Raw genomic sequence first — 24,107 nt, forward strand, 5'->3', positions numbered from 1 at the left:
ATGGAAATTATGTTATTTAAGTATACCGGGACTAGCCACGGTGACAACTTTTACGGAGTCACCCGCAATGCACAAATTGTGCGAAAAATCCACAGAAGAAAAATCATTCACCTTCACCGGGATTCGAACCTGGATCCCTCGATTTCCTGCCGAGTGCTTTAGCCAGTTAAGCTACCGAGGCGTCATTCATGGCACCACAGCCGGGCTTTGCTCTCCGGCTGTAGTGCCATGCACACGACCTAGACTGCTAGTCGCATAATATGCTCAGCAGTCCATACCACCTTGTCCGGTATAGTCCACAAATTTCCACAGGGGAGAATGACGCCTTGGTAGCTTAACTGGCTAAAGCACTCGGCCGGAAATCGAGGGATCCTGGTTCGAATCTCGGTCAAGGCGAATGATTTTTCCTCTGTGGATTTTTTGCACAAGGAAATTATGTTACTGAACCCTGTACTAACCATAATAATGCAGTGTGTATGTTGTCTAGTGTATTTGTCTGAAGATTATTTCAGCTCTCATATCGAAGATATAGTAGATAAATATTATCTTGGAGTCATTGGATCCAAAACATTTAGGAAAATATGAAGTTCATCTTGTTTTTTGTGTGGTTTACTTGTTTAGACTTGTTGAAATCGGTTTCTGTTGCTTTCCAAGTAATTCATAGTCTCTAATTTTGATTGTGTATTGCTTCATGGTCAAAGGTTGAATAGGGAAGTTAAGTCTCATAGCCTCAACGATGAAACGGTGGATGTAATTTTTACACGGCCATCACGCTCCAATGGTTTTATGCTCCCACTCCCCCCCCCCTCCTACAGTCATCCCACTCCCACCTACCAACTATCAATTCCCTATGGTCATCTTCCCCCTTCAATTATATATGAGGGCAGGGGCGGATCCAGGATTTTTTTCTAGGGGGAGGGGGCACTTGGGTCTCACAATCTCCTCATACTTGAGATTAAAGACCAGATACAACAATTACTGTACAAAATATTCTCTTTATTTTAGCATTAAAGTTATTAATATGAAATTACATGATTGAGGCTCTGTAATACACAAAAGAATATGAAAGTTATGATAACTGTATAAAAAAATTGGTCTACTTTTTAAGCATCTGTGGGGGGCACGTGTCCCCCCTGTAAATCTGGCTATGTAAAATTTCTGCAACATATATATTCTATTAATCCAATAGATCTGGAAAGAAAGATTACTTCTTTTTTGACTTGCTCTTTTGTACCGTTAACAGTGCATACTATGCTTACTTAGCTCAACTGTCAAAAGAGCTCCTTGTACTGGTAGATTTTTGTTTCCATCAAGAATACTTGCCTCAAATAAGTGGAGAAATTGTCCTGTATCTGTAATTTTTAGGAGCAAGCACAGCATCGTACCACAAGAGTACAACTTAAACTTCATAAGGTACAAATAAATTTCAATGCGTGTGATAGAGATTTTTAAATGGTGGCTAAATAAAGTAAATTAAATTGATAAATGTTCAATCTGGCAACCTTATTGCGTTAAAAGTTGTGTCAGTTGCTGTGTCCTTAAATTTTTTGCTGTATCACTGTGGGATTAAGAATCTGTGTGCATTATTAAATGACAATTTTCAATTGTACAAGAGTACTCAGTGAAAATCTGCTTTGTTTAATGTGATCTTTGTAATCTCTTTAGGTAAGGCTGTTTGACTTGAATGGACAACGAATAGCACGTCTTCCCAGAAATAGCAGACAGGTAAGTGCTTTGTTTGATGTAGCTTGCAGCTCTTTGCGATTTAGTATAATATGAGACCAAATGTGGCATCAACGACTAGGTACTTTCAACTCCTCCTTATTTTCGTGTGTCTAACTGTCGTGATCTTATCCATTTCGTCAGACACGCTAATTACGTTTTGGATAAAGCTAATTACGTTTTCGAGCTTTTTCTGTCGGCTGTAGCTTTTAATTTTGGCTGCTGATATTATTTTATTTTGCTACCCTAATAAAAGATTCTCATTCAGGAAATAATTCATGGTACTAATACCCACCTCTTCAATTCAAATTTTTTTCCGTCTAAGGAAAATTTTTATCATTCAATTTGTTATCATTCCTTATATTCTTAAAGAAGAAGAATTAAAATTAACCCAAAACATACTTCCTTGCTTAGGTGAAAATATTATCATGCTTTTTTTCAGTTTATTGATTGGTTTGCACCATTAATTTCTGTGGACAATTAGTGTGTTTCGCTTACTATGAAAAAGTCGACGCCCTATGATCACAATGAAAACAATAAAATATATAGCCGTCACGAAGCCCCGAACCCTGGTCCCCTGGGTGGTAGCTTGAAATGCTACCACTACCCCACCTGATCCGACTGATGAGTGGTGTGATATTATAGTACTATACATGGCTTATGAACATTAATTAATTACAGCCAAACTAAGGCCCATTCAACGGAACCACTACTAGTTCAGGGATGTGTTCACCATTCCGAAGGCCATAAAAAATGCGGCATTGAAAAAGGCGGAGCAAGTGTCGTGGTCTCCCCTTGTAAGCATAAAAAGCAAAACCCAAAAATGTAAACGATACACAAAAGTACAAAAAATACTAAGAGGCCCTCACAATTCAATTATTATTATTATTATTAGTTTTTTTTAGCCCTGTCATTAAAATCTGACCATCAATTGGGAAGGGCTCCAATATTTCGTCTGGTTAACCATTCCAATCATCATGTGGGAAGGAAAATTTTAAAGTTATGGGTGAATATTTTTTTTACTCTATTTTCCAGGGCCACAGAAGAATGGTGTGCTCAGTAGCTTGGGCTGATGAATCTCTTCCTTCATTTTCTCCCCCATGGTGTTGCAATTTCTTCTCCTGTGGATTCGACCGCATGGTGCTTGGTTGGTCGATTCAGCCATGCAAGGACTGATATCCCTCCTGAAAATTCCTCATGCACTGAATCACTTTCATTGTTTCATTTTTGGGACATGCTTAGCCAGTATGGATGCATATAGACAGTACCTGAGTATAAAAGCAACTTAGCTGGAGTTACACCTCTTCTGCACTCTGAGAGTGTTATTGAAATTAACACTGAAATGGCGGTATAAATGGGAAAAAAAAGGTTCATCCGCAATCCGGGCAGTAAATTAACCTTTAAATTTTCCTCAGGTTAGCATAAATTGTTTCTTATGAAGCACAGAAGATTCAGCAAATATGTATGCACATTATACTTAATTATTAAACTTCAATTTCTTTATTCAAGGTATGAATTCATGGTTTTAAGATGTGTCTTTCATAATAAGAAAATCTTGAACACTAGCACAAGTAATTTCTGAGCAATTTTTAAGAATTTCATGACTGTCACGTAAATTTACACCCAATAAATATAAACATATTTTTTAAACTAATTGCCTTGGAGGTTATGGGAGAGTTGCGTCGATAGATTCAAATCAGAAAAAGCTTGTAAAGTGGTAGGTGTAGTATTTATGATGATGTGTGAAATTGAGTCTGCTTCTTCTAACAATGTTGAAAAATCAGGAAAATGGGTTACGTAGTTATTTTTATGTGACTTGATGTGGCTATTACATGTATAATGACTATGCCTTGCTTTGCTTGGTCATTGAATATTTTGACCATTATTACTGTAATGCATTATTTTCATGCATGAATTAATATTTGCTCATGAAAATATATGCTGTGGGTGCTTAAGATAAGCCAGACCTCAAAATTATATATTCTTAAGGGTGGAAAGGGATTCTCAGACGGCTTTATACTGATGTCTGGAATAATTATTTCAGAGTTATTCATATTTAAAATGAATACATAAGAATTGGTCCCCAATATAGTGTTACTCCATTATTTTATTTAGTTAACATGAACGATTTTGGCCTTTGGTTTAGCAATTTTTCAAGATTATGAATTAATAAATGAAACAGCATCTTTTCATGCCCATATTATTTCATTTGCATCTACTGTATTTTGGGGTAACATTTGAAATTATTTAATTGCCTAGTTGATACTGATATCCTTTATGCAAATGTAATCCAGCTTAATAATTGATTTATGACCATTGTTGGCGGTTCAATGTATTGTAATTACCTCCCAGTTATGTGGAAATGTTTTATGTCTTACGGATGTTTTAGGTAAATCCAGAATTATTTTTGTATAAATTTCCGTTTTCAGTAAGGCTTCAAGGCATTCATTTTATTTTCATAGTAAATCTTGGATCTGGTTTGTGTTGGGTACTTTTGTAGTTCAGCTGTATTAAACCTTTCATCCTGATATTATTGAAAACATTTTTTTACATGCATTGCATTACATTGGCTATGAAATAATGTGTCCAAAGTGAAAATTTTCAGAGTTGTAGGAGTTCAATTGACTAAAGAAACGGGTACTAGAATATTCACACATGTTATTTTGCTTAATTATCCAAGTAAGTTAATCACAAATGGGGATGTAGTTTCCGTAACCTTGAGTTTTTATTTTACTTACTGGAGAAGTCTTGAAGTCCCCTTCAGACTTTAGTAGTATTAGGTACAGTACTGTGAATTGAAACCTCGGTTGTGAGATAAAGACTTTTTTGATTTTACCAAGAGTACTTTTATTAATGTGATTTTTATGTTCAATTGACTTGAGTTATTATTTTGACCACCTGTACCATCTTGGCACTAATGTTTCATTTGTATTATGAGGGTTTCCTTCTTTATTTGTGTGTTGTCAGAACGATGTGTTAACTGTGGGGTTATTATTATTATTATTCGTTGTTTGGAATGCTTTTCCTTGTTATTTCTAGTTTATGAAAAGGAAAAACTTCAATTAGTTGCAATTGTTACATACAGGCCAGTTTTTTTTTAAGTTTTGGAGTTTGTTTGAGTTGACGTTTTACCTAAAACAGGTAAGATTGTTCATAATTATAAATTAGCTATGCCCTGACTTTGAATGATTATTTTTCCATTGTTGTGGCTTGAAGCCTTATGTATCAGATGTGCTATAAGCTCTTATTTACTAAATGTTCATGAGTACCTATGATAAACTTGACTTTGACTCGTAAACTCCAGATGTTTCTGATAGTTATAGTGTAGAATTTCAGAGTTGCAGTTTGACTTAATATTTGTAATATGTTCTTGTTTTGTAGCTAGCTAGCTGTACCTGTAATTGAGTTGATGTTGTTGTTAAGTTAAAAGGTATAACTTTGAATTAACCTTTTAATTGTATATTTTTATAGTAAGTTTTCTTAACGGTTTCTCTTGACTAAGGTGTCTCATGGAATCTGTATCTTATTTAGAGTGATATGCTAGGACAAAATAAATTCGTTCTTTTTTTCCCTAACTTTTGTTGCTGTCCTCTGTAACTTAATATTGCTTTGATTTTTCCTGATATGAAGTTTTCTTCGTACTGAAGCTTTGGAAATTTATCTCCTGTTTTGTCATTGACTTTCATAGCGTCTGCATACGATTATTAGCTTATTATTCCGATTCTACTTGAGACATTCATTTTTTCATAAGTTTAGAGTCCTTTTTTTTTGCTAAGTTTGCCCATCTTTTCTCCTTGGTATGCAATTTCTCGTAGAGAGATACCTTAGTCATGTTGCGTCTGGTATAATATCTTTCTCTTTCTTATCTGTAAGATGCAGTATTTAAATTTTGAAAATCTTCGAATGATGTACAAAGTTGATTCAAAAACTTGTCTTTAATTTATTTTGGTATTTTTTATTTGTGTGCTGCTTGTGTTGTTTTTTGCCGTTTCTAAGTGTGTTTGTACTTATTTAAAATTCTCAATTGTTATGAAGTCACTGATTTTGTGAATGGATGGATAATCTTAAAATATGAGTGTGTGGTGATCAAATCAAAAATAATGAAATCGCTGTGGTGAATTATCTCAGTGTACTTGGTTTTATGATTTGCATAATGCCTTGTGGCTGCAACAAATTCTAAAATCTTTTTGCAGATATATCTCATATATTCCTTCCAGAGTTAGCACAAGTGGTATGCATATAGACTGTCGCAAGCACATTGAAGCTTTCCAATATGCCAGAAGCTATATCTGAATTGAATTTATTCATTTAGCCAAATGTCACTCTTTCATTTATATATTATAAGAAATATCTATCTATGTTTGTATGGTTACAGTAATTTGTATCGCACAAATGGCATTATCTATTTAAATTTTAGGAGCCTAAAACTCTGTAAATACATTATTAATCAAAGAGTACACCAGAAAATTTCTTTTCTTTGGTTATTTGGAGGATATTGAAAAGTGTTTCTGTTTCTTTGTTTATTTTTTGGGTGATGGTAAGCATTTTAAATTATTGTGTGGTAAATTTAATTTTGGTGTTACAATTCTATAAGTAAATATTTTATGGCTGTTAAAGAAAGGGTAATGTGTGCAATGCATATATCTGGGATTGATTGCCAGTTTGAGTCCTGCATGTTTCATAATTTTTTCATCACAACAATGCTTGCTTTGTCAAAGTTAATAGGATCAGTGCTCCTATTGTACTGCATTCTATTAAGCTTAAGGCTTGCCATTTAGAGTGTTTAAAGTGACAGCAATCATCAGCAGTTGTATTTCCCTTTTTCTTCCTTTATAAGAATGGAGACTGATGTATATGTTATGTTGCATAACTGATAGCAATACTAAAGAGTGATGTATGGTTCATATAATAAGTAAACAGATGTATTTTTGTGTTGAGGGAATTTAATGGATCTTCCTCTTGTGTGATTGGTGTCTTGAAATATACACAGCATAATTTATTCATGCTGTTAGTGAGGCCATTGGAGATATTGTGGCCTCAAGAGTGAATCAAGGCCTCACTGTTTTATGCTTCACTCGTGATAGGTACCCATGTTTTAGATATATGTGGGCTCTGCAAAAAAAATCCATCCTGTCAAGCATAGATTCCTATCTTAAAGAGTTAATGAGCCAGTAATTTTTGTAAATAATGTTTGTTGAATTTGGTTTGGAAGTCATTTATTAGATGATTTTAATAAATTCCGAGAGCAAATATGTTGCCTTATTTTGTTGACCCTTTAACAGCACCTAATGGAAAGGAATCCTAAGTTTGAATCTAATGGTTACTACTATAAAGGCCGTTTTACACGAGGCACGTACTTGCACAATCTGATGTGTGTTGAAAGTGCGGTCTAAGTTACATCGTGTAAAGCAGTGAATTGCTAGAACACGAGAATGCGTGGACGTGAGATGGAAAAATAGCCCCTATTATAATTTCGTTCATGCATTCGCTCAATTCCACACCATTTTAGAAACTAATGCAGTCCTAACCAGAGCAATTCCGTGCCCCGTGTAAAACAACCTTAAGAATAATCTGCTTCTGCCTGTTTTGGTGGCAGTGATAATTCATTTTGTTTTATTTGTCCAAAGATTTGAGGTATACAAAGTGTATAAAAATACAGGACACGTAAATTTTATACTTAATATATTTAATGCCTAAAGGGGTATGCAGGGCAGGACAGGATGGCGGAGCTGAATGGGGTGAGCGATTTTTAAGTGTGAAAAAAGGTGCTGCGCAAGCGGCAATAACTATGTATCACTTATTGGTCCAGATTGGTGTTGCTTATAAGTGTTGTTGTGTTGCATACCCCGTTCTACCCCGCCACCCCTATTCCGCCCTGGGTTCCACTGTATATTAAATTTACAGTGTGTCTGAGTTAAAGGTAAATTTTGTGGCCTCCTGCCTCGTACCCACGATGGCCAGTGCTGAGAGTGGCAAGGAGCTAATTGTTGGAATGGAGTGGAAGTAGTCCGCTGGCATTAAATGCAAAATAAATTGCAGTTCGCCGACGGAAGATAGAGCGACACTTCAGTAACGGATGCTCACCACATCACAGTGGCATAGGGAGGGAGAGGACTAGGGGGTCTGGACCCCCCCAAAATATAAAAACACAATTACTTTGCTTCATAAAAGAAAACATAATACTGAAGAATGAATTTACTAAAGAATTCTTTGAAAACTGAAGTTTTTTGATTATGAAAAGTGTAAAAATTAGTTTAAAACCCCCTTCTTACCACCCTGTTTTTCAAAAATTTTCCCCCCTGGTTTTGGACCTCGCCTCCCCCAAACAATAGGGTAGTTTCCTTCATCAAAGAAAACGAAAGGCATTGATTGCGATTCGTTACCCACCATTAGTGTATTCATAATACACAAATTATTTGGTTTTTGAAATACCGGTTTAGATGAATGGCAAGGGTCAAATTTTATCCTCATTTGAAAAAGGCCAGATTGGCGCCCATGCGATTCCACTCCACGTGACGTCACAGGGACCTAGTTTCTACACAAGAGGATAGGAGTTATACATCGTCTGAGGTTACCAATGCATGCATGAGGCACAGAGCTCAGGGAAACATGTCTTAATAATCACCTATTAAAACTGGCTAAGGTCGGAAAGTTTTCTTCGTTTGATAAGGTATTAATAAACCTTTTTTAAGCCAAGCGCTACCAGCCAGCAAGGTACTCAGCTACCCGCTAGCATCCTGCGTCCTATCAGCGCTCAGAGCCTCGATCAAGGTCACCTCACAAGGCTGGAGGGGGAACCAGAAATGCGTCGCACGGACTTTTTCCCATCATTCCTACTTAAGCGTCGCGTTTTCGCGCGCTTGAAATTTTTCACTTTTCATTTGATCGCGAAAAATAGGTATCGTCATTTAAAAATCTAAAAGCGTGAAATACGTACTCCAGGAGTAATAATCTTTCGTTTTAGACAATAAAAAAATAATAGGAAACCACCCTATTCCTGGCTACCCTACTGATTGGCAGGAAAGCAATTATGGAGTCGAAGTGGTCCAATGGCATTGAATTTAAACAAAAAATTCTGCATAAGGTGTACATACGTTGTGAGATTAGCAAAATTTGTGCTTGCATGACATGATGCATGCTTTCGAAAATGCATTGCATATTTTTTGTTCAATGCAGAATTACTGAAAACCACTTGTATCCTTGTGTAGCATTTATAATCTCTCTAATATTTCTTAACTCATACAGGTCTTTCTCTACTAAATCATTCAATGCCATTAAATTTTCTACAAATTTTTACAGCTAAACTACACTATATTTTGTGTTGTTAATTGTAGTCAAGAAATATTCAGCAGCCACGATAATTATGATTGATTGCAAAATTTCCAAGTTTTCATAATGAAAAATCTTGAAATTTGAATTCTCCCAAAAGTACTCACGCTGACCCTCCTATCAGTGGCTAAATCCGATACCCATCTCACTTGTACGTTATTATTTTAGAAACATTTAGAGTTAGAAAGGGTTAATCTTTAGGAAAATAAGGAAATTGAAACAAGGTAAACCGTCTTCATGTTTTGTAGACGAAAAAAGCTACGGATTAATGAGTGTTTGTTGCATCAAGTCTTAATGTTTGATTTATCAGAAAGGGATTTTAAGATGAGATTTGACCAGGCATAAGGTATGGCCGAATGACAGTGAATTCAAATCAAGTTTCTCGGAAAACAATCTTTATAGCAAAAAATATTGTTTACAGGACAAGAATATACTCAGTATAACATGTAAAGGAACTTTAATTTGCAACTTCAAATTTTAAAGTTTTGTTGTGCTGCTGGTTTCAGAGTAGGTACCATGATTGGGAACCACTCCATTAGTCTGCTCTGGCTGGAATGCTAAGTTTTGAACTCCTTGCTGGTTGTCCCTTTTCTTCACTCTGAAAAGACCGAGAGTAATGGAAACTAGTCAGAATACATTTTCAGCGCCAATATTCATTATATTGAATAAGTACTTGAATGTAGAGGAAAAACTTTGTGGTAACCAATGATGTCCAAGATAGGAGGCTAACAGAATTAACCAAAATCTTGTTGACTTTATGTTAAACCCTTGATAATCCTAGCCATCCCTTTGAATTTTTACGTAATGTCGATAGTAATTTGTAAAACATTTTACATGTTAAATGAATCTTTATATTGCTTTTCATGCAGTGCTTAACTGATCTGGAAGGTTGGTTTTTTTAGGTAAGAGTACACAACTCACGCTGAACCAGACTTGTTTTGGGGTATCCAAATGCTGTGCCTATATGTGATTGAGGACCCTCCTATCAGTGGCTAAATCCTATATCCATCTCACATGTACGTTTTTATTTTAGAAACATAATTTCAACCCATAATTGGCATTAGTTATCTTCCAATACCATTTGTTTCAGAACTTATTTTGGACCAACCAAATTTAAGCCTGCTTCAGACTTGATGGAAACAAGTTGGAACTGTGCATGCAGGGACGCCGACTTACAAAAAATATTGGGGGGGCCCAAACCGGGGATCTTTCCCCGGGAAATTTTATAAGTAGTGAGTTTTAAGTTTTTTAAACATTTTCGAAGAGTCATATGATCAACATTAGAACAATGAGAACTCTAATCTCGATATCTGGACACTCCGGGGAAAATCGACAAGCCTGACACTTTTTTCCTCACACCAATAACGAATTATTGAGGGGGCTCGGGCCCCCTCAAGCCCCATGGAGTCGGCGCCACTGTGCGCATGAGAAAGGTCAAAAATAGTATCCTTAATTGAATCTGCTAAACTGAAGTTACAAGGATTACGTTAAAAATTACATAGCATATTGGCACTACTCTAACCCTTTCACTATTAATGACGAAAATGTGCGGCAAGACGTTTCTTGACCTGGGAGACGAAAGCCGAAAATTTTCATCAGAGATTTTTCTATGCAGGTGAACAAATGCCGAAAATATACGTTTCCTTGCTCTCGCCCCTTCTATGATCGTCGCGAGTAGGCGAAGTCTTAGTTTCGGGACTCAACAAAGTGGGACTTAGGCCTTACCCTCGAAATTCGGGAGCAGGTGCCTGACCTCTCCTCTTATACATTGCCAATCTTTGTGGTAAGGGACCCCAGTCATTTAATTGTTCATTCAGTCAGTTTTCGAAATAAATATTTACTCCTTTCTAAAAAATATAAATTAAGAATTGTATTCTTTGTCTTTTGAGCAGTGTATATAATTTTTAAATGAAATTCTATGATAAGTATTAACTTATATCTCAATTTCAGTACATAAAGATATTAGCATGGAAATTGTTGCTGCATTAAATGCGTTAATATTGATGGTAGAGCTTCATTCGCCATTTGACAATTCTCAGAATAAAACAAGGAATTCAAATCGAAGTCTTCAATTTACGTACAAGCAACAATTATCCATATAGCTAATTCACATAAACAAAGCATGATTGACCGCATAACAATGCTGCTGGTAGGGTTATAAACCTGGAAAGGAGGAAGCCCAACTACCCTTGGAGTCCGAGATAATGCAGAGTCCACGCTAGGAAGGGTCAAATAAGGTTGGTGCTGAGAGTGAGTGATTATCAGCTAGACCCTTCTTAATGAATGTCCCGCAAAAGTGATCCGTACAGAGGGGATGGAAGAGCCTCTCGGGGCTCAGTACAAAAGGCATGCCAAGGCGAGAACTCCACCGTCTCGAAAGGGTTAGGATGTGCTGGATTGAGGTGTAATTTGGGATAAAGGAAGCTGATTGATTTAATTATAATACATGTTCCACCAATCATAAATTAGAATTAGGTGTTGCTATCTCAGGTTTCTCAACTGGAGTTGGAAACTACAAAGCCAAAACGGCTGCTTGCAACAGGAAAGCCCTGATGTGAATGCTTCATACAAAATAAACATTCTATTGCTCCTTTTGGTGCCTGAACGCTGCCATAGCTACTAACTCATGCCTAAAGAAATTTGATTAATTTTAAAGCAGAATAATTAAGATATAAAGGAAAACATGACATATATTTTGAAACATTCTGATCAGAAAGCAGTATAATGTTAGATTTCTGAGTGAGCATACAATCTAAGAATTAACCAATGATTGGTTTTTAGAAATTATTTCATGCAATAACTTCTCACCTGCTCTCCTAAACAGCTCTAGGGTTTGCATAGAAAGAAACATTGGTATTAAAATATTTTTACCAATCCTAGACAAGAAAAAGGAGATCAGCGTTCCACTGGGTAAAACATTTATTTATACAGATATCGAGTGGTATAACTGTGGGGAGGTGATAGATCCCCCCATGAAAAAATTGTATAAACCTGTATAAAATGTTTTTTTGCACAACTTCATGTACGATTTGGCATGGGTAGGAATACTTTTATTACTTAAATTTTGTATGAGCATATTTTAGAGGCATTTTAACAAAATTTGGGGGTGAGAGCTCAAAATTTTCAAAGTTGCAAAATAGGGGACAACCCAATGTATCTACTTACATAGTTGTGGTAGTATGAATTAATTCATAATATTATAGTTAGTAATTAGGACATTCAAGAAATATCAAAGGAAAAGAGGCCTAAGCTACGTTATTATTAATTTCTTATCATACCCTTAATTTTCAAGTTATGTACTTCAAATATGGGGATTTGTTGGAATTGTACAGTAAATGAAAAATAACCATACCCAGGTACTTCGGTGTCACTGCTAACTTCCATACCACAGATACCAGTTCCACCCATGCAGAGCTCTGCTCCTCCCCTAAATACCTCTGCTTCTTGGGCTGTATTAGGGAGGGTTCTTCCCAGGGTTTCTGGAAGACACAGGCTTAGGGAACCTCCAATTATACCAATGAATCCTAGTGCAATGAACGGAATTATCATGCTGAAATTCCCCTGCAAAGAGAATGAATATGATGGGTCAATTCATGAAGCCTTCAATACATGAAGCAATAGTTGAGATAGTTGGTGTTAGCAATGGATTTAACAGACGTAGGGACAGTGGCATAACATATGAGGGGGACATATCCCCCCCCCCCCAAAGCCTCAGAGAAATAAAATAATGAATTAAAACTATTGTATAGTTTAATTATGAGTGAAACCCAAATTTTAAGAGCCAAAATAATGTAAAATGTATTTCCATGCATGTCATTTTTCAAAAATTTTCCTGGAGGCAAGCCGGACCCCGTTGCCTGGGTGAGGGGGGGATTGCTTATCCCCCCAAACATATTCCTATATGAATAACTATGTATAGTTATGCCACTGCATAGGGTTAAATTTTCTAGCTAGGTAACAACATAAGTTCTCAATGGTGATTTAAGGAGATTTTATAGAATATGTATTTAAGTGCTTCCTGGCAGTCCACTTGGTTAATTATTGTTAACAACAGAACAGCCAAGTGGTCAGAGTATGACAACTATTTTCCATAAATATTTATGAAGCACTCCTTTGATTCCTCTTCAATTTATAATTTTTTACTCAAGGAATTTATTTATCAAGAATCAATGTTTTCTCCAGGTATGTATTTACCTTTTTCACAAATAATGATCTTGAGTAAATTACTCCTATGTGCAAATTAAAGGTGACAAAAGATAATACATGACATAGGTATATACCAATCATTTCAGAAAAGGCATATTTCAGATGACATATTGACTCTCTATCTTCAAAAAAGTCAAGTTCACTGAAGAGACAATGGTCATCTGAAAATCCATAGCCTCTCTGTACCTTTGACTCACCAAGTACACAATGAGAGGTGATGCAAGGGTGGCAAAATGCCCGGCAATATGTACAAGGTTGACCCCTTGCCCCCTAAGCTGTGTAGGGAGGACCTCCACACAATACTGCAGTCCTGTGTTCATAGCCATTGTGACACAGAACCTGCCACCAGCAGCAAAACCGAGAACTGCCCACTTAGCCCAGCCTTGATCTGTCCGCAAAAAAGAATTAGAATGTGATTAGTAACTTTGTTTGATGATATAAGAGTAGTTTTGATTCAGACATTATCAATAGACAGCAATTTAACAATTTTAATCTGTTTCACAAAGGAATTTGCTACACTTAAACCAAAATGGATTAAACCACAGACACATTCGGTGTAGCCTGTCCTCTTACTTCTCCAGGGCCTTGTAAAATCCCTACTCTAAACTTTCTCTGACAATATCAATGAAGGTTGTTTATTTTGTGCAATTTCAATTATGTAAAATTCTCATGCGATTATTAGAACTTGAATTGTTTTTAAACATGTCACAGTATTCAAATTAACTTCACATTGTTGATGGAGACTTTTGCGGGGTGGTACAGCATGCGTAGCAAGGTTTCCGGGTTCCCACCACCACCCTCAGCAGAAGAGAGCCACCTTTAGCACTCTTTACCAACGTGCTTTTTCGATTTGCGACGGAGACTCCATTGAGAACGAGAAACGCCTCATCATCAATGCCTTCAAGAAAAATGACTTCTCTGTCAACACTATTGTCAACATGGTCGCGAAGGAAGAGAAGAAGCACAAACAACTTGCCCAAAAAACGACCGCCGAAAAAACGGAGAGGGATATAGAAGAGAAGAAAATCTTCAATTATGCCGTAATTCCCTATGTAGCCGGGACATCCGAAAAAATAGCAAGAATTCTGGGGAAACATAATATAGTGACACGTTTTAACTGTGTCACGAAGACGTCCAACCTCCTATGCAAGGCCAAGGATCGCGTGCCCATGAATACCCAAAGCGGAATATACAAAGTTAAGTGCTCTTGCGGAGACTCATACATCGGCCAAACATCAAGAGCCATGAAAATCAGAATGCAAGAACACCTAAGGGCCACCAAAAATAGACAGTTTCGGTTATCCGCCATCGCCGAGCACGTATGGGAAGGACCAACACACAATGTGGACTTCGAAAGCGCAAGAATCATCGCTAGAGAAAAACATTACTTTCCACGACTCATACGAGAGGCAATAGAAATCGCGAAAACATCCACTTTCAACAGGGAGGACAGCTATTCGCTCTCAAACACATGGAAGAGACTCTTACCCACGGACCAATCAGAATGCACCTAGCCCAAACCAAGGCCTATATAAGACGGGCAAAAACCTGCATCCGATACTTCGTACCTGAAGACGCTAGCTGCAACGCCAGCGAAACTGTCGTCTTGAAGATGAATCGACGCGGAGGTCAACCCGGAAACCTTGCTACGCATAACTTCACATTGGTTACTAATGTTATTCCTTAATTGCATTATGCATTTAAATTATAGATAATAACTAGAGATAGCCTTTTTTGTCTCTTTTTCCTGTTTTGAAGGGCGTAATACTTAGTCCTAACTGGCATGCATACCCTTTTTGTGGATCACTTAGAAGAAAAAACTTCAATTGCTTAGTTATTATGTTCCCCACTTACCCAGAGGCAGTGTAGCAACCAAAAGGGAAAAGACCCCACTGGCTCCAAGGCTGAAAAGGTACGTCAATCTCCTCCCAGCTTTGGGGTGTTCCAGGGCATAGATAGTGAGCATGTCACCTGGAAATTCCAGGAGTCCCATCAAGGAGAAGCACAGGTACAGTGACATGTATGCTTTAAGATTCTCCAGATTCCGAACGTGGCCATCATAGCAAACTGTCAAGCTCATCCTAGTCACACCTCAGCAAAGAAAAGGAGGGACTGGTTGATATATTATTAGAAAATTAAGATTAACTGCAGAATTGTACATCATGCATTGATAAAAAAGGCCTCCGTACATTAAACATTTATCATAGCAAATACTTTAAACTTGCTCAACCGCACGGTCAACTTCTTTCTTGCTGTAGCCAACCATCGAATCCCCACACTTAGATATTATGCCCATGACTCTATCCTTTCCTCCCTCGAGATTTCCAACACAACTAACTGCCGTGTCTTATCTGAACAGATATTCCTGCATAGAATCTTAACCCTTTGCGGTCCAACGTTGAGGCTTGTTGTAGCATCAGGTCTAACTTCGAGTTGACGGCAAATCAGGTAATCTCTTGAAACATTGCCCTTGTATAAATCGTTACGCCTTGATGTCGAGCTCAACTTGAAGTAAGACCTGATGCCATGACAAGCCTCGCACTTTTAGCACTAAACTTGTCGAGTCAGCCTCGATTTTGGATCGCCAAGGGTTAAGCGGATCTCTCCGGACCAACGAAAATCACCCTCTTCTCCGTTTTCATGTTCCTCCTCACCCCTTACATAATAACTCTCTGTTTCACATCCTGCAATTCCATCTTTCAATCTCTCAATGCTCTCCTTTCGACCAAATCCCCTCCTTCTTTGACTCCCTGGCTTCAAAAATTCCTTCCATGAACCTCTTTTCCTCTATCACCATTTTTAAATCCTTCCTAAAATGCCACTTCAACAATTCACCACTGTGTAACCCATAATCCCCCTGTAAGATGTAAAAGCCTTAGTGCCATTTTTAGTGTTGAAATAAGTAAACAAATACATATCTCCTCTAGCCCCTCAATATAGCCTAAGTGCATCACGCACGAGGGTGGGTAATTATCAACTTTCAAGGATACAAGAATAAGGGGATAATATAATCAGAGAAGTGATGCATACCAACAGCAATGACTGATCACCAAGGGTTTAATTATTAGACATATTCCAATGATCAAATCTATACCCTATATTTTCCTGTTTCTTTACTGAAACTGGAGAGAGTCAAGAGTGCTTCTTAAATTTGACGTCAAATGATTTAACCTAGTGGCTTAAAAAGTCAGTGATTTGTTGGCTTGCTAAATCTGGTCTTCTGCTCAAGAGCCTGCAAATCACCATGCTCTATTTATTGTAATTTAAAATATTCATAAAGTATAAATTGTACTGCCTTTTTGACATTGATATGTACTTAATAATCTATTAATGCAAAAAAATGTTAAAGAGGCTCCTTTTTAGGATTCTAAAGCGATATAAAAACTGAAATTTTAGAATTACAACAATTCAGAGATACTACATCTGAACCAATGGATTTAGTTTATAATAATTGTATATCATTCTTGCATACAGTTTTGTTGATATATGCAATCTTCCCGCTAGATTAAGTGTACGGCATATGTATTATAATATACCAAAGTAAGACACCTTCATCCAACACTCACCATTGTATTATTAGCAATATCACTCTCCTTCTCAGGGTGGGATATTTGAATATTTCAAGAAGGTTGTGTTTCTCTTGACTTTTTTCTTTCTCAGCAAAGTCCCTTGCATAATCCTAGAGTGTCAAGTTCGTGAAATCAATACTTCATACAGTTTCACTAACTTCAGTAGAAAATTCAAAACTTTTATCAAGACAAATGAACAGGCTCTTGAACCAAGCAAGTCTAAACAACATATTCTATACAATGGAAACATTATGCATGCATTAAAATTTAAATTATGGCTTTTGCTAATTGTTATATTATATGTAAAACATTTACAGAAATTTAAAGACTTGTTTTAAATGAATATGTATTCAGCATTGAAATACTTATTCAAATCATTAAAAAGATTAAATGTACCACATAAATTAGGATTTAGGACACATAGTGGATTACCTACCCTGAATTCTTCATATACTTTCTCATCTACCTCCCGTTTGTTCAGTCTTGCACAGTGCCTAAGAATATCCTCAGCTTTGTCCACTTTGCCCTTTGATAGTAACCAACGACCAGATTCAGGGATAATCCTTTAGAAAGAAAGTCATTAGAATGTTTTAATCTCTCACAGTTACTTAAAGTACACAGATAAACGGTAAATACGAAGAAATATAATGTAGCCACAGTGGGTCACCTATGAATCAACCGAAAAAATTGGGAATTCACATACGCACACATTTTATGTTTTAAGGATGAGGTAAGAACCCTCCAATAGGTCTCTTGATTAAAATAGCGAGAACTAATTAAGCAATCAGGTTGTCTACAAATTCAATACATTTTAAACCCATTATGTACATACATTTTAAATACACAAATTCTCCAAATATAGCCCTGTAACTAATGTCAAGTCCCTCCCAAAAAGCTTTGCCACTGGTATACAAAAACTGCTTTCAAAAGAAAAGTATAAAGCCATCTCTCAAATGGATCAATAGTGTCTGAATTTATTTTAGGACAGCAAATTTGGTTCCTCTATACTGGGCATAGTGTCTACTCATGATCCCATTGAGGTCCCTTCTTTCATTCCACTTCTATTATTGCATCCAGCCTACCACTACTCACCATGCTCCAGTGAAATACCAATGACTTTAAAATCAGTGGACATGAGGGGGACTTTTGCGAGGCAATCTGTATCTTTCTCCACATACATGAAGTAACTTTGGCAGTTCAGTCAGTGGTGCTTGGGCTCTCTATGCATTTCGATAAAGGTAATTTTTTCTCAAGTGTAACACAGGGATCAGGGCCGGAACCAAGAGTTTGGTGAGGGGTGGCAAAGATCAGATTGCCACCCCCCATTCTTCCATTCCCCACCACTAAAATAATTAATACATACATCGGCAAGCAATATTTTTCAGATGCGATAGTTGAAAATACACAATGTTTCTTTTCTACTAAGAAGTTTGATTAATATTACTGTTTAATAATTTATCAATTAATAATTTTTGTGAAATAATTAGATTAGAAAATTTTTAAAAATAAAATTTTCAAATTTTGCCACTCCCTAAATCTGTCGCCCGGGGCACGAGCCCCCTTTGCCCTGCTCTAGTTCCAGGCCTGCCAGGGGTGGTTCTATGCAGTTACGGATCCAGGATAGGGACAAGGAGGGAGCTACTTGGGGGGGTGTGGAATAACCTCCCAGCAGTAGTGGAGGTCTGAACAAAATTACCATTCCTCCTAGTGTAAGCTGGATACCCCAGGGGGGAGGGCTATAGCCCCCCTATTCCCTCTCTGGATCTGTAATTGGTTCTATGCCTTGTCAAGGTAGGGCTGCCAGGTGTTTGAAATATCCCTCTCGAAAGAAACAAGGTCGGGGGGCATCTAATTTGAAGCCATTTTATCTAGTTCAAATTAAGATCTGATGAGAGTAATGCTAAAGCACCTCTTATTCCTCCCTTTATAACTTGTCCTAATGTAGTGATAAGCTTTTTGGTTTTAAATTATGGTTTATGAAAAAAAAACAGTGGAGCTTACATTAACTGAGGAGGAAGTCCACATAGATAATTGAAAGAGATGAATAATAAATTAATGATCACTTTCTTTTTGACATGTTGCATATGGATGGCAAGAATTCTCATCATTTTTTAAAGATTTTTTAATTAAAAAATTATTAATTTTTAAAATTTTTTTAATGGTGATGTGACAAAGATTCATGTCATTTAGGCACATCAACTTAAACAATTTTAAAGCATAAGTACCATAGGTATTTGGAACTATGTTTTCAGTAGTTGTTCATTACTTATTTAGAATGGAAGTACAGCAGACTCCTGATTATCTGGCTGTGGTATATCCGTGTTGCGAATTATCCGTGCATGATTTTAACTCTCGCTCAATATTTTCCGTGATCTTTATTAAAAAATAAATACGACGCAAAATTACCCGATTTACGGCATTTGAATGTTAGGACACACCGGGCTTATTATTTCTATTAGAATCCCCATCAGTAAATGGAAGCGATTGCGCGCTAGCTCCATTCACTCCATGTTCCTGTTTTCCAAGCCTTGCAGTGATCACGGATACACGTCCCGCAGCAGTTGCAACCCGGGCAACTTGTGTGAGATGCGACTACGTGGCGAGGTGCCTGAAAGTGTTGTTTCCGACGTCGCGCAGTGGTTTTGCAGCATTCATGCAAACCACTTTTCTGTATCCGTGATCATGCAGCCGCGGATGCGTGGTTTTCAAAACCAGTTCTTATATGGAGCTGTAATAATACCAGTAAAACCTTGTTATCGCCGCTAAAAAGATCGCATTCTGGCGAAGAAAGCTCTCAATGAGTCCGGGAAGCACACTAAAATAACATAATAAGTGCATAAATAGTGCATTATTTGTTTTACGCAAATTATGAGTATTACAAGACATTAAAGTGAAAGTTTGTGCTATCTGTGTTTTCCGATTATTCGTGCCGTCTCTCCCCATCATTACCCTCGATAATCGGGAGTGTGCTGTATCATAAAGTTTGATTAGGTAAAGTTATATACTAAAAATTAGGCTTAAAACTACGTTTAAATACCCCAATACGCGATGTGTAAATGTTTACCTTGGATGCTGTCTCTACATTAAATTGCAGTAAAGGGGAAATAGGAAGGACAGAAAAAGGAGAGAAGCGGAGTATTTACGGGGACTGGTTAGGAAAGTGATCAGCAGGTAATACAATGCATGGTTCACAGAGCATTAGGTAATCAGGGCCCTTCTCGAACTAGTTTCAAAAATTTGGCTTCAATTCACTTTTTAAAGCCCAATTTGATAAATATTCTTTGAGAGTCCCCAGAATCCACACTGTATTTATGGATTAAATACCCAGAAGAGCTCTCAATTAGACCCACTGTAAAGGTCCACTTAAGGGGCCTAGAGACGCCAATTGCAGCACTAAAAGTGTAATTAATTTATTTTCACTTCATCAACATACCATGGTCCTACGAGACAAATGAAAGCACTTGGTATGCATATAACATATCCTAATATTCTCCAGTTCCAAAGTCCATATCCCAGCCATGGTAAGACAGCAAGTCCAGTCGTCAGGAATAGAGCGATGGGAAGGTTGGCCACAAGTGAGCGTTTGTTGGGCTTCACGTATTCTACCACTGGAAAATCAAAATAATGATATCAGGATTTTAAGCAACTTTCAGACCATAGTGTTAATTTTAGAAAAATAGCTGGAAATGAGATGAGACTTATTTCGCCACGAGTTTTGCTATGGATTTTCTTCACATAGTAACACAAATACAGACTTGACAGTAGGAAGCAAATTTTACTTAAGATAATTATAGACAGCAATCAATCATAAAAATTTGTGGTTCTCGCCTAAGGATGACAGAGGGAAATAACTGACCTATCATAGTGCAAAACATGTAATTAATGCTTTTTCCAGATGGACTACCATGGCACTATGTAGATATAGAGATTCATTGTTGATATAACTGCTGGAGGTAGCATAAAAAATTGATATTTTGTTTCAATATTATTCTGGTAACAAAAAAAATGGACATTATCCAGAAGTTTGGGGATTGTTTTCATTATCAGCTGAAAAAATCCATGGAAATAAATTTATTCACCTCCGAACAACATTAAACAACTGAAAATTTGATGATAAGCAGGGGTGCCGACTTACAAAAAATATTGGGGGGGCTCAAACCGGAAACCTTGCCCCGGTAAATTTTTTAAGTAGTGAATTTCAAGTTTTTTGAGCATTTTAGAAGAGTCATATGATCACCATTAGAACCCTGATCACTTGAATCTCGATATCTGGACACACTGGGGAAAATCGACAAGTCTGACACATTTTTTCCTCACATCTGTAACGAATTTTTGGGGGGCTCGGGCCCCCTCAGGCCCCATGGAGTCGGCGCCACTGCTGATAAGTGAAAATGTAATGTTCCCCATCATTGCAATTATTGCTTATGTTAAGGGAATGTAGGTGATGTTAGCATGCTGCAGATTACAAAACATCACCATTCGCAAGGCATACAGTTAAGTGCCAAACACACAGTTCTCCACAGGTTTTTTAGCCAGTATATTGATATAGGGCCCAGATTTAGACATGACTTTATATATTTATACTAATGACTTACAAAAATAAGCAATCCAGAATCTGGCTAAATTGGTTGAACCAACTCCCAAGTAGCATTGACCGTTGGGCCTCGGTTGGGGAACCGTAGTCACGGTTGGCTCATTGTGGGTGGATATGCCTACCAAATTCCACTGTTAGCCCAACGCAGATATTGTTCGTCGGCCCAACGAAACGGTTTATGCTGTTGGCCCAACGGAAATCCCCAACGATGGCCCTACGAAATGGATTATCATTGGGCCACCGTTGGGACAGCGTAACATTATAGTACGATTGCATAAGTTGCAGGATACGGTTCACATGGTTCCCTAGCAACCTAACAACCAAAACTTGTTTGGTTGTTAGGGATTGCTTTTATATGTTAATCATTCACTATGTCTTTGTGATAGCAGTTAAATAAAATAAGTCGAGTGCTTCTAACAAAAATAAGTCATTGACCTCATTTGGTAAGTCTTACAAAACTGGCATTCCTAAAATCATGTTACCTTAAATAGATAGTTTCGTGGAATTTTAAACTTTTCATCATTAATTTAGATAGATCGATATGTATATTTTTTTCAGATTGTGGCATATCTAGTATCAGTGGAAGTTTTAATGAAAACAGTGTTTCAATGGACGAAGTGAGTGATTTAGTCCCCTCTGAAGAGAATGAGATTGAATTTGTATGAGTAAACCTAAATAACATCTGCACAATTATTATTTTATGGAAAATGCATCAACTATTATACTCAATCAGTGTTTCGGTTATTCCTATTAATATCCCTAAATCTTGCACTTCTTAATCCAATTAAGTAAAATGGACTAAACTTAAAAATTTCGTTACCGAAGACCAGAGAATAGGAATTGTGAAGGCGATTGAATCAAATAACTCAGGGGTGTACATCTTGCAGTGTGACATGTTTGAAATTAAGGAGGATTTCTTTGAATTACCTCTTAGAAGTGGTACCATTGGTATATTTGTAGCAAAAAAATTAGTACCTGCATGCAAATTGCAGTCCACCCAGATTTTATCTAAGTGTGTTTTGTTGCCCTACAAAGAAGATGGACAGTTTTTGTGTGTGCCATATTGTAATATGGAAAGGTGCTGTTGAAATTTCCTAATTTTGTCCTAATAAAAATTGTCCTAATTTGTGAAAATAAAAGTTGGGGACCTTCTGAACTGATATTGATTTTTTGTTTTCCACTTTTAACCACTGTAACCTTACTTTGTCCTATAGCATTGATTGTTAATGTATTTAATTTCATTTTGATTTATAGGGAGTTAAAGGTAAAGATTCTATCTACCGGTATCGTATCAAGTGAGGAGGTAAATTAATTAAACTCTCATTCTATAAAAATGAGAAATGCCAGTAAAATATAGCTTTTGTTGGGAAACGGATGGCAGAATTTAAAAGGGCCAACGGCGTATCGTTGGAGAGGGGTTGGCCTCTGGTTGGGAATACGAAGGCCCGACTGTAATGCTCTGTTGGCCCATCGTTGGGGAATCGTTGGTTGGGATACGGTTGGCGAGGTGGCCAAATCATACCATGGGCCAACCGCTGTGTCCCACCATCTGCCAACAGAGGGCCAACCAAAAATGTTACTTGGGCTGTGAGTACCAATAGATTAAGTTAAAGGTGATTGCAACTACAGATCCTCTCCTGTAAGAATATTTGATATTTCTTTTAAAGAATTATTCTGCCTGCTCCCAATGAAAACAAATAGTTCTAATCAGAAAAACTAGGGTCGCAAATGGATATGTAAATTATAAATTTAAAAGGTGCAAAATCTGGGTACACAAAAATGGACAAATGAAAAAAAACATTCATCAGGTGAGAATTTTACCCCTCCTTTTTAATCATAATCATGCATGCATTTCCGCATTAAAAATATGTTGACAAGATGCCATACTTACTTATTATGTACATGGCCATGAAGCAATTATAATAAGTCAGTCCGACAACAAATCGGGCTATCACAAAGGTAAGGAAGGAGTTTGAAAGACTGGTAAATATACCTCCTGCCAATGCAACTAAATTGCTGACAAACTAGGGGTAAATTTTTCCACCGCAGCAACAGTTCATGAAAAAGAGAAGGAAAAAATATATATAGAACAAATGTCTTAATATAATACCAATAGAATAAGACAAAATACATAATTTACTTCCAGCTAATAATTGACATTGTATGTAGAAAAATTCTTAAATTTTTTATGATGAAATTACAAGCTTTATTGTCATACGAATTTGTGCAAAGAGGAAACAAGGTCAGGACATCATTGCCTGATCGTTTGGACATGATTGAAATTTGAAAATTAGACGATAATTTTTAGAACATGAATAGATCACGCGCACTAAAAATGAGATGCACTGCAGGTGCAAAAAATTAGCTGTTTATTCACTTGCCACATTATGAAACAATCTATAATGCTGTTGTCTACTTACAGGTCAATAATTTGTACAGGAATTTTGGAATCATATTAAACAGTGCTCGCATATTATTAATTACACACATTTTTAGATAAAATGAGAGAGTCCATACACGACCCGGTGCAACTAAAAATTATCCCATTCAGCAGTCAGGTATAATTGAGGGATTTTTGTATGTTACCAGAATAATCTCAATATGTATTTGCAGATCATTCTTGGGGCACTCCAGGGATATCCAAGGAATATTCTCTGGGGATTCCTGGGATATCCCTTAGGGTGGAT

At 37.0% G+C, this 24,107-nt stretch overlaps 2 protein-coding genes across 6 annotated transcripts in view; one reads left to right on the top strand and one right to left on the bottom strand.

Annotated features, from left to right (window-relative positions):
* The window catches only part of LOC124163264 (WD repeat-containing protein 37), a 34,195-nt gene extending 27,221 nt beyond the window's left edge, over positions 1–6,974 (top strand). For all 4 annotated transcript variants that reach the window (XM_046540049.1, XM_046540048.1, XM_046540051.1 and 1 more), the window contains 2 exons: positions 1,666–1,725; positions 2,758–6,974. In XM_046540049.1, the coding sequence (XP_046396005.1) occupies positions 1,666–1,725; positions 2,758–2,898 (201 nt within the window). In that variant the 3' untranslated portion in view covers positions 2,899–6,974. The remainder of the gene's footprint in view (positions 1–1,665; positions 1,726–2,757) is intronic.
* A 2,455-nt stretch (positions 6,975–9,429) lies between these two features.
* Positions 9,430–24,107, bottom strand: part of LOC124163240 (solute carrier family 22 member 21-like) — a 103,267-nt gene continuing 88,589 nt past the window's right edge. The window contains exons 6-14 of one of the 2 annotated variants that reach the window (XM_046539996.1): positions 23,312–23,444; positions 20,260–20,434; positions 17,263–17,389; positions 16,824–16,936; positions 15,112–15,338; positions 13,455–13,645; positions 12,404–12,612; positions 11,860–11,877; positions 9,492–9,649 (exon numbers count right to left, since the gene is read on the bottom strand). In XM_046539996.1, the coding sequence (XP_046395952.1) occupies positions 11,868–11,877; positions 12,404–12,612; positions 13,455–13,645; positions 15,112–15,338; positions 16,824–16,936; positions 17,263–17,389; positions 20,260–20,434; positions 23,312–23,444 (1,185 nt within the window). In that variant the 3' untranslated portion in view covers positions 9,492–9,649; positions 11,860–11,867. Of the gene's footprint in view, positions 9,650–11,859; positions 11,878–12,403; positions 12,613–13,454; positions 13,646–15,111; positions 15,339–16,823; positions 16,937–17,262; positions 17,390–20,259; positions 20,435–23,311; positions 23,445–24,107 lie in introns of both variants that reach the window. The other variant, XM_046539995.1, reaches the window with a different exon arrangement.

This window comes from Ischnura elegans, chromosome 8 (genome assembly GCF_921293095.1).
Source record: "Ischnura elegans chromosome 8, ioIscEleg1.1, whole genome shotgun sequence".
In the NCBI taxonomy this organism is placed as follows: Eukaryota; Metazoa; Arthropoda; class Insecta; order Odonata; family Coenagrionidae; genus Ischnura; species Ischnura elegans.